Below are 11142 nucleotides of genomic sequence, written 5' to 3'. Positions count from 1 at the left end.
AGAAAATATAGAGCTTCTGATGTGATCAAAGCAACAACCACAAAAAGCCTAGATGAAAGAGAGTAAACATGATTGTTTCTAGTTGATATCAGTTACAAGCCAAGTGTCCTGGCTTCGCAAGTTCAAAAGATTGATGAGTGTGACCGCCTGGGAGCTTTGTGGGAGAGCCAGGCAGATCAGCTCAATCAGACTGCGCAACTGAAAGATGTTAATTCTGCCAATGAGAGGATTGCATGAAATATTCTGCATGCATGCATGTTTAGGATTGGACAAAACTATGGAAGCCCATTCCCTGATAATTAAAAGTAAATAAATAGGCCAATGCTACCTCAAAATATATTGGGGCCCAGAGTCTTGGGGCTCAGAGTTTTTCCTAATCTGGTTGACTAACCCAGTGGTTCTCAAACCTGTCCTCGTGGACTCCCAGCCGGTTCATGTATTTGATCTTTCCCAGAACCATCACACCTGATTCAACTTGTCAACTAATCATCAAGCCCTTGAGTCGGTGAATCAGGTGAACTGTTCTGGGGATCCCCGAGGGGAGGTTTGAGGACCACTGGACTAACCGAATCAGGTGAACTGTTCTGGGGATCCCCGAGGGGAGATTTGAGGACCACTGGACTAACCGAATCAGGTGAACTGTTCTGGGGATCCCCGAGGGGAGGTTTGAGGACCACTGGACTAACCGAATCAGGTGAACTGTTCTGGGGATCCCCGAGGGGAGGTTGAGGACCACTGGACTAACCGAATCAGGTGAACTGTTCTGGGGATCCCCGAGGGGAGGTTGAGGACCACTGGACTAACCGAATCAGGTGAACTGTTCTGGGGATCCCCGAGGGGAGGTTGAGGACCACTGGACTAACCGAATCAGGTCAAATTTCAGACCCTAGTTGGAGGGTATAACATAGCAATAAATCAACTAGAAAACATGTTTATATGATGGAACCAGATATTTTATAAATCAGGTAATGTGGTTAAAAGTAAATAAATAGACAACTGCGATTGGACAATAGAACTAACAGGGCTAAGTTTGCTTTATGCAGTGTTGCATCATGTAAGGCCTTTGCATCTGTAATTACAAGGTTACTCACACAGTATGTAATCACTATTGTGTCGATTGTTTAATTCCAGTCAATTCTGGAATGATAAGGTCTAGGTAGCCACCCGAAGTTTGAATATAAACCAAATTTGATCACATTTGACGAAACGAATGAGGAAACAAATAACGAAACATATCCTATATGTATGTTCTATTACCTCAGAACTTGGAGTTAGTATCTCGAAACTGAGATAGTATCAACATTTTTGAGTGTCGGAAATGGGCTCTTCCAAAACAGATGAAAAGGAGTTTAATGTCAAATTAAATGTCCATTGGGCTAGCAAGTGGCACAGCGGTCTAAGGCACTGCACCCCAGTGCTAGAGGAGTCACTACAGACCCTAGTTCAATTCCAGGCGGTATCACATGCGGCCATGATTGAGAGTCCCATTTGTAGTCAGGAAAAATAGGATTTTTAAATGTTTTATTGTTGATGAAAATGTACACTGCTACCATGTACCTGTGATGATTTCAAATGCTCTATGCAATAACACCAAATGTTTTGCAGATAGTCAGGGATGTCATCAAAATCCTGCCTGAATATCCAATTAAAACAACTAACATCATATTGAATGCAGCACAGATGCATGTCATTGCTAGTGCTAACGTAATACAATTCATTGATTAGTATGATAATGCCAAAATCTCACTCTGATTTCATCTTTATCTTATAACAAAAACCCATAAGGGGCAGTATTGTCCCAAAAATAGCAACTTTCCTGGTGTAGTATTTTGTGCAAATTGAAGCCAAGCCCTCACCTGGTTCTTCTGTGGTACTGAAGACGTCTTGACTGGTCTCTGTAGGAACACCACCTGCTTGGTGGCCAGATTACCATCACTGGAGACACACAATCTATATATTAGAAAGGAAAATCCTCATACAAGGACTGATGACCTGGTCTACAAAATGGACCAGTTTGTTCCAGCAAAACATCAATTATGTGTGTTACCTGTCATGGCGGATGATAGGTGTGGGCAGGACACAGGTGAGCAGCCAGCCAAACTCAGCCAGTGTGTGAAGGAGTGGCCCGTAATCTGTCTTCACATCAGAACCCTATACAACACAGCAATGATGTCACACACTGGACACAGGCAATTGTTGCATGTTTTCTACACTTTGTTCATCTATCTTGTAGTATTACGATTAGGGTTGTTGGCACACAAACACACTCCTGAGACACATTATGTTGCTTGCAAGTGAATGTCATTCACCACAACTAGTTGTTTGAGCTGTGTTTACTTGGACACACACAGAGATGTAACTGTAATGCTAATCTCTCTCTCTCCCCCAACAGGATCTTCCCCAGAGAATATCTACCTACTGCAACACATTCACCTGTCCTCACTGGCTGAACCACACACACACACAGGTAATACGTAACACACACACGGCTCTCTGACCTCGATGACGGTCCACTGCTCCACTACGATGGTGTCGTTGGCAGGAGGGGCAGTGCTTCTCTCCTCATAGACAAACAACCCCTCTAGAGACCTGGGCACGGGCTCACCTGAGACAACACACACAGATAATCAATCAATATACAATGCATATCTACCAGAAAACACACATTCAAACGCTATGAGTTACACAAATGCAAATCAGTAGACAGATGTTCATCAGCAGATACCTTTACTGTAGCGGCTGAAGTGCATTGTGAACAATGCTCTACACGTGGCAGTGAATTCCAGATAGTACAGAAAGGACACTACCGGTCAAACGTTTTAGAACACCACCTCATTCAAGGGTTTTTCTTTATTTTTACTATTTTCTACAATGTAGAATAATAGTGGAGACAAACTATGGAATCATGTCGTAACATTTTTTTTTAACAAATCAAAATATATTTGAGATGTGACATTCTTCAAATAGCCACACTTTGCCTTGACAGCTTTGCACACTCTTGGAATTCTCTCAACCAGCTTCGTGACGTAGTCACCTGGAATGCATTTCAATTAACAGATGTACCTTCTTAAAAGTTAATTTGTGGAATTTATTTCCTTCTTAATGTGTTTGAGCCAATCGGTTGTGTTGTGATAAGGTAGGGGTGGTATACAGAAGATAGCCCTATTTAAATAAAATATTTTATTTAACAAGGCAAGTCAATTAAGCACAAAGTCTTATTTACAATGGCGGCCTAGGAACAGTGGGTTAACTGCCTTGTTCAGGGGCAGAATGAAATTATTTTTAGCTTGTCAGCGTAGCCTAGTGCTTAGAGCGTTGGACTAGTAACCGGAAGGTTGCGAGTTCAAACCCCCGAGCTGACAAGGTACAAATCTGTCGTTCTGCCCCTGAACAGGCAGTTAACCCACTGTTCCCAGGCCGTCATTGAAAATAAGAATATGTTCTTAACTGACTTGCCTGGTTAAATAAAGGTAAAATAAAAAATATATTAAAAAAATTGATCAGCAACCTTTCGGTTACTAGTCCAACCTAACCACTAGGCTAGCCTACCTGCTATGGTAAAAAACAAAGTCCATATTATGGCAAGCACAGCTCAAATAAGCAAAGAGAAACAACAGTCCATCATTACTTTAAGACATGAAGGTCAGTCAATCCGGAAAATTTCAAGCACTGAAAGTTTTTTCAAGTGCAGTCGTAAAAACCATCAAGCACTATGATGAAACTGGCTCTCATGAGAACCGTCACAGGAAAGGAAGACCCAGAGTTCTCTCTGCTGCAGAGGATACATTCATTAGAGTTAACTGCACCTCAATTGCATCCCAAATAAATGCTTCAGAGTTCAAGTAACAGACACATCTCAACATCAACTGTTTCTCTCTACCATATCATCTGATTCCTGCCGCTCTGGCTCATTACACCGGATCATCGCAACTAGCTAACTGCATACGAGTGGCTACTGTTAGCTAACACCTCTGTCCCGAAGCAAGCACCAGCTAACCTCGAGCTAGGCCTACATACCAACCAATTCTTGTGCTACAATACCTCCTTGGCCAATTGGCCTGGACCCTTTATTGTCGATACGGAGCCCCGCCAATCCATCACGATTGGACTGCCGACGTGATCGCCCGATGTGGTCTCAACAGGCTGTTCTGTTACGATGTCGCCGAAGAACCATCTACTAGCCCCGACCCGCTAGCTTTTCTGAATGATGTGTCCCCTGCTCGCCGAGCGTAGTAGTGACTACTACTGACTCACCTATTGCTGCTCATACAGTGGGACAAAAAAGTATTTAGTCAGCCACCAATTGTGCAAGTTCTCCCACTTAAAAAGATGAGAGAGGCCTGTAATTTATCATAGGTACACTTCAACTATGACAGACAAAATGAGAAAAAAAAAACTAAAAAAATCACATTGTAGGATTTTTAATGAATTTATTTGCAAATTATGGTGGAAAATAAGTATTTGGTCACCTACAAACAATCAAGATTTCTGGCTCTCACAGACCTGTAACTTCTTCTTTAAGAGGCTCCTCTGTCCTCCACTCGTTACCTGTATTAATGGCACCTGTTTGAACTTATCAGTATAAAAGACACCTGTCCACAACCTCAAACAGTCACACTCCAAACTCCACTATGGCCAAGACCAAAGAGCTGTCAAAGGACACCAGAAACAAAATTGTAGACCTGCACCAGGCTGGGAAGACTGAATCTGCAATAGGTAAGCAGCTTGGTTTGAAGAAATCAACTGTGGGAGCAATTATTAGGAAATGGAAGACATACAAGACCACTGATAATCTCCCTCGATCTGGGGCTCCACGCAAGATCTCACCCCGTGGGGTCAAAATGATCACAAGAACGGTGAGCAAAAATCCCAGAACCACACGGTGGGATCTAGTGAATGACCTGCAGAGAGTTGGGACCAAAGTAACAAAGCCTACCATCAGTAACACACTACACCGCCAGGGACTCAAATCCTGCAGTGCCAGACATGTCCCCCTGCTTAAGCCAGTACATGTCCAGGCCCGTCTGAAGTTTGCTAGAGAGCATTTGGATGATCCAGAAGAAGATTGGGAGAATGTCATATGGTCAGATGAAACCAAAATATAACTTTTTGGTAAAAACTCAACTCGTCGTGTTTGGAGGTCAAAGAATGCTGAGTTGCATCCAAAGAACACCATACCTACTGTGAAGCATGGGGGTGGAAACATCATGCTTTGGGGCTGTTTTTCTGCAAAGGGACCAGGACGACTGATCCGTGTAAAGGAAAGAACGAATGGGGCCATGTATCGTGACATTTTGAGTGAAAACCTCCTTCCATCAGCAAGGGCATTGAAGATGAAACGTGGCTGGGTTTTTCAGCATGACAATGATCCCAAACACACTGCCCAGGCAACGAAGGAGTGGCTTCGTAAGAAGCATTTGAAGGTCCTGGAGTGGCCTAGCCAGTCTCCAGATCTCAACCCCATAGAAAATCTTTTGAGGGAGTTGAAAGTCCGTGTTGCCCAGCAACAGCCCCAAAACATCACTGCTCTAGAGGAGATCTGCATGGAGGAATGGGCCAAAATATCAGCAAGTGTGTGAAAACCTTGTGAAGACTTACAGAAAACGTTTGACCTCTATAGCCTTTGTTGGCAATGACAAAGTATTGAGATAAACTTTTGTTATTGACCAAATACTTATTTTCCACCATAATTTGCAAATAAATTCATTAAAAATCCTACAATGTGATTTTCTGTATTTTTCATTCTCATTTTTTCTGTCATAGTTGAAGTGTACCTATGATAAATTACAGGCCTCATCTTTTTAAGTGGGAGAACTTGCACAATTGGTGGCTGACCAAATACTTTTTTGCCCCACTGTATATAACCCCTAGAATTTATTGTCTATACACACACTAGGTAAGACCTGAGCGGACCACCCCCTGTATTTTGGTTATCGCACCAGGTGATGCTAAAAGATTAGGTAAGTAGTGGGTGGGCAGGTAAGGTAGGAGAGGGGGCTCTTTAACTTTCTTTGGTTCCGTCCAGACCCTTTTCCCCAAATTACCATGTGAAGGAATAAATAAATTCCCAGTAAACAGTACATGTTCTGCCTTTGTCATCCTTACCCGCACCTACAGTCCCATTCATCTTTCACTCCACGGGGAGTTGAGTTGTAGCCGGGTGTTGCGTTCCCTCTTTCTAGAGGCTTACGTAACATGTCCTTATGATCACTTGGCTACACAGCCGATGCCCCCCCCAGACTATTTCAATAACACAGTACCTCATTTTGTTTACCTGTCGGCCCCAGCCTCAAACTCCGATCCTGTACGTACCTAACTGACCCGCTCTGCCCATTCATTGCCATTTACCCGTTGCCTTAGCTCTCCTGATCAACACCTGTAATTGCATTATGCCTCTCTCTAATGTCAATATGCCTTGTCTACTGCTGTCTTGGCTAGTTCTTATTGTTTTATTTCACTGTAGAGCCATCAGTCCCGCTCAAAATGCCTTAGATAGCTCTTTTGTCCAACACCACACACATGCAGAGACCTCACCTGGCTTAACTGGTGCCTCCAGAGACGAAACATTTCTCATCGTCACTCAATGACTAGGTTTACCTCCACTGTACTCACATCCTACCATACCCTTGTATGTACATTATGCCTTGAATCTATTCTACCACGCCCAGAAATCTGCTCCTTTTATTCTTTGTCCCCAACGTACTAGACGACCAGTTCTTATAGCCTTTAGCCGTATCCTTATCCTACTCCTCCTCTGGTGATGTAGAGGTTAACCCAGGCCCTGTTGTACCCAGCACCACTCCTATTCCCAGGGTGCTCTCATTTGTTGACTTCTGTAACCGTAAAAGCCTTGGTTTCATGCATGTTAACATCAGAATCCCCCTCCCTAAGTTTGTTTTATTCACTGCTTTACCATACTCTGCCAACCCTGAGGTCCTAGCTGTGCCTGAATCCTGGTTTAGGAAGGCCACCCAAAATTCTGAAATTTCCATCCCCAACTACAACATTTTCTGCCAAGATAGAACAGCCAAAGGGGGTGGAGTTGCAATCTACTAAAGATATAGCCTGCAGAGTTCTGTCATGTTATACAGGTCTGTGCACAAACAGATCGAGCTTCTACTTTTAAAAATCCACCTTTCTAGAAATAAGTCTCTCACTGTTGTTACAGGCCCCCTCAGTCCCCAGCTGTGCCCTGGACACCATATGTGAATTAATTGCCCCCCATTTATCTTCAGAGTTTGTACTGTTAGGTGACCTAAACTTGAATATGCATAACACCCCGGCCGTCCTACAATCTAAGATAGATGCCCTCAATCTCACACAAATTATCAAGGAACCTTCCAGGTACAACCCTAAATCTGTAAACATGGGCACCCTCATTATATATCATCCTGACCAGTTTCAGTGATTTTGCAATTCGTTCCAGTCATTGGCAGCAGAGAACTGGAAGGAAAGGTGGCCAAACGAGGAGTTGGCTTTGGGGATGACCAGTGAAATATACCTGAAACTGGAGTCTTATATCTCCCCTCACTGTAATATAAGCAACAGCTGTCAGAACAGCTTACCAATCATTGCACCTGTACACAGCCTATCTGTTAATAGCCCACCCAACTACCTTATCCACATATTATTTTTTGCTCCGTTGCACCCCAGTATCTCTACTTGCACATTGTCATCTGCACATCTATCACTCCAGTGTTTAATTGCTAAATTGTAATTATTTCGCCACTGTTGCCTATTTATTGCCTTACCTCCCTAATCTTACTATATTTGCACACACTGTATATTGATTTTTCTATTGTGTTATTGACTGTATGTTTGTTTATCCCATGTGTAACTCTGTGGTGTTTGTCGCACTGCTTTGCTTTATCTTGGCCAGGTTGCAGTTGTAAATGAGACCTTACCTGGTTAAATAAAGGTGAAATAAAAAATAAAAAACTGTTCAGAGGAGACTGTGTGAATCAGGCCTTCATGGTCGAATTGCTGCAAAGAAACCACTACTAAAGGACACCAATAATAAGAAGATACTTTCTTGGGCCAAGTAACATGAGCAATGGACATTAGACCAGTGGAAATCTGTCCTTTAGTCTGATGTGTCCAAAATTGAGATGTGTGGTTCCAACTGCCGTGTCTTTGTAAGACACAGAGTAAGTGAATGGATGATCTCCGCATGTGTGGTTCCCACCGTGAGTCATGGAGGAGGAGGTGTGATGGTGCTTTGCTGGTGACACTGTCTGAATTATTTAGAATTCAAGGCACACTTAACCAGCATGGCTACCACAGCATTCTGCAGTGGTATGCCATCCCATCTGGTTTGTGCTTAGTGGGAATATCATTTGTTTTTCAATAGGACAATGACCCAACACACCTCCAGGCTGTGTAAGTGCTATTTTACCAAGAAGGAGAGTGATGGAGTGCTGCATCAGATGACCTGGCCTCAACAATCACCCGACCTTAACCAAATTGAGATGGTTTGGGATGAGTTGGACCGCAGAGTGAAAGAAAAGCAGCCAACAAGTGCTCAGCATATGTGGGAACTCCTTCAAGACTGTTGGAAAAGCATTTCAGGTGAAGCTGGTTGAGAGAATGCCAAGAGTGTGCAAAGCTGTCATCAAGGCAAAGGGTGGCTACTTTGAAGAATCTCAAATATATTTTGATTTGTTTAACACTTTTTTGGTTACTACATGATTATTGGTTACCATGTTATTTCATAGTTGTGATGTCTATGTAGAAAATAGTAATCAAAGAAAAACCCTTGAATGGGTAGGTGTTGTAAAACTTCTCATTAGAATGACAATGAACAAGTTACAGACATGGAGATGTAGGCTATGTGCACATGCGCACACACAAGAATTTGCCTGTGAATGTGTGAGAGAGCGACAGAGAGAGACTCCCGTGTGCTATATTCCCAGGCCCCAGATGTCTACAAATGATGTGGATTTTTGCGGCTGCTGCCAGTCTATGGCGTAACAGGAAGCCAGGTCGGGAGGTTGGGAATAGAGCTCCAAATATAGCCACAGTGGGAGAGATAAGGGAGGAGGCAGAGAGGGGTAGAAAGGAGGAGGAGCATGAGAGAGGGGAGGGGGAGAGAAGAGGAGGGACTAAGAGACAGGAAGTGACTCGTCTGGGGGACATAGGGGGAGGGGAGACAAAAAATAAAAGGAACTCATTTTTGAGAAGACGCAAAAATAGATAAAGTAGCAGAATGAGAGAGGTGGATGAGGACAAAGTGTTCTTAATCTCTCTATACTCGCTGGTCCTCTGGAGCTCAGTTGGTCGAGCATGGCACTTGCTTTGCCAGGATAGTTGGTTTGATTCCCTGGACCACCCACATGTTAAAAACATATGCATGCATGTCTTTGGATAAAAGCGTCTGCTAAATGGCATGTATTAATATATTATTAATATTATTATTATTATTATTATTATTAAATCCCATCCTCTCTTCCAGAGAAGTAAAGTGTCACAAGATATTGACCTATCATTACACTAATGCTCTTTGCTGGAGATCTTACAACTCCAAAGCAAGATGTCACAGCATGTATGTTGTTATTGCTTTTTAAGCTTGGTGTGGCTGTTATACAGTATGAGTCTTACATCCACCTTAAGAGTCTCTCTATATCTCAGCATTTGACAGTACCTTTGGGTGTGTCCCAGTACACAAACGAGTCCACCAATGACCAGCCTTTGCGGTAGTAGGCTGCGGTCAGCTCCAGCCAATCGGCTTCCAGCGCGCTGACCACCTGACCCTTCCTGGACACACGCATGGACAGTGCCCCCTGGTGGTACTGACAGGCCAGAGCTTCCAGTGGAGCACAACCTGGTGCCCATGAGTGGAAGAACACCAGCAACCTTAGGTCTGGGGGGGTGTAAGAGGTTGATGGTCAGATCAAGAAAGAAGGCGCAGAGACAACAGACATTGGCGGTCTATGTGAACTCATCTCGCCCTACTTAGGACGAGGACGTCTCAGTCTGTATGGTTGTCTCTGTGGTGAGGAGTTGTGCCCTGCTTGGTGGGTGAGGGTTAGCTGACTGACATGCAGAGGCCTACTCTACCCCAGGGCCATCAGTCAGTGTCTTCAACACAGAGTTCAACTGAACATCACTGACAGATCAGGGGAGAGGCGGATGAGTAGTGTTGAAGGGAGAAACAAATCTAGGACTCCACAGTGTGGCTGTGATGTGTTCAGCATTTTGAGGTTGTGTGACGTTAAGAGGAGATAGCAGATATAGCCCACATGTCAACAATGATAAGGTGAGGGGACAGATGAGAAGAGAAGTAGTCTCGCGTTGCCATCCTTCCAAGTTGTGAGAAAGTGGAAGCCTGGGAGCTGAACAGAAGACGAGACACAGGAATAAAAGAGAAGAGAGAACTAGTATCTCACCAGGGCTGTAGGTAGGGCTGTGATCCTCCAGTTCTCCTTCTCCAGGAGGGGTACATGGAGGAGTGTGTGGGGGGGATCGATAGCCTCTCCTGGGGCTAGGCACCCTGCTGTTACTGCCCCCTCCTCCAGCCTGCTGGAGCACTGAGCCCACAAACCTCACTCCGCCCCGGGCACTACTGTTCACCCTGTCGATCAGTGCTCTAACAGTGTCGTCTGTCAGGGACTCCCCTGGGATAGGCCACTCCTCCACCCTCAGCACAGGAACACTGTGACACATGGACACCACCTGCTTACTAAGAGACAGAGGGAGGAGAGAACAGAAGAAAGGAGAACAGAACAGACACACAGACGTTCAGTCATTGTACTGCAGGTTCAAACTGGTAATCACAAGCTGCATACAGGGCATTCATTCATCATTCATGTGTTTTGACTGTCAGCTACTCTGAGACTGTAAAGCCATGTCTAATATGTATGCATTAGCTTGGTAAATAGTCTCTTGCTACAGAGCCCTGTCCAGCTGGAGAGTTCATACTTGATTTGTTTTTGTCAGTGTTTGCAGACAGAATTCATAATTGATTAATTGGCCATGCATGAGATGGCTACTACTTTCTAAACATAAAGCATAAACAACCATACTAAATAGGTAGTGTATATATACACACACACATACACATTGTAGTATATGTATATTCAAATAAAATACACATTTTAATAATATGTAATATTACAGGTTTGATAATAACACAGAAGGTACCAT

General features: G+C 43.8%; 1 protein-coding gene across 1 annotated transcript in view; it reads right to left on the bottom strand.

Moving 5' to 3' along the window:
- The window catches only part of LOC124043973 (raftlin-2-like), a 32904-nt gene that overhangs the window by 2380 nt on the left and 19382 nt on the right, over positions 1 to 11142 (bottom strand). The window contains exons 3-7 of the mRNA XM_046363166.1: positions 10386 to 10678; positions 9641 to 9859; positions 2499 to 2605; positions 2048 to 2151; positions 1857 to 1935 (exon numbers count right to left, since the gene is read on the bottom strand). Of these exons, the coding sequence (XP_046219122.1) occupies positions 1857 to 1935; positions 2048 to 2151; positions 2499 to 2605; positions 9641 to 9859; positions 10386 to 10678 (802 nt within the window). The remainder of the gene's footprint in view (positions 1 to 1856; positions 1936 to 2047; positions 2152 to 2498; positions 2606 to 9640; positions 9860 to 10385; positions 10679 to 11142) is intronic.

This window comes from Oncorhynchus gorbuscha, linkage group LG09 (assembly GCF_021184085.1).
Source record: "Oncorhynchus gorbuscha isolate QuinsamMale2020 ecotype Even-year linkage group LG09, OgorEven_v1.0, whole genome shotgun sequence".
NCBI classification, from domain to species: domain Eukaryota; kingdom Metazoa; phylum Chordata; class Actinopteri; order Salmoniformes; family Salmonidae; genus Oncorhynchus; species Oncorhynchus gorbuscha.
This window is presented reverse-complemented; position numbering and strand designations above follow the sequence as displayed.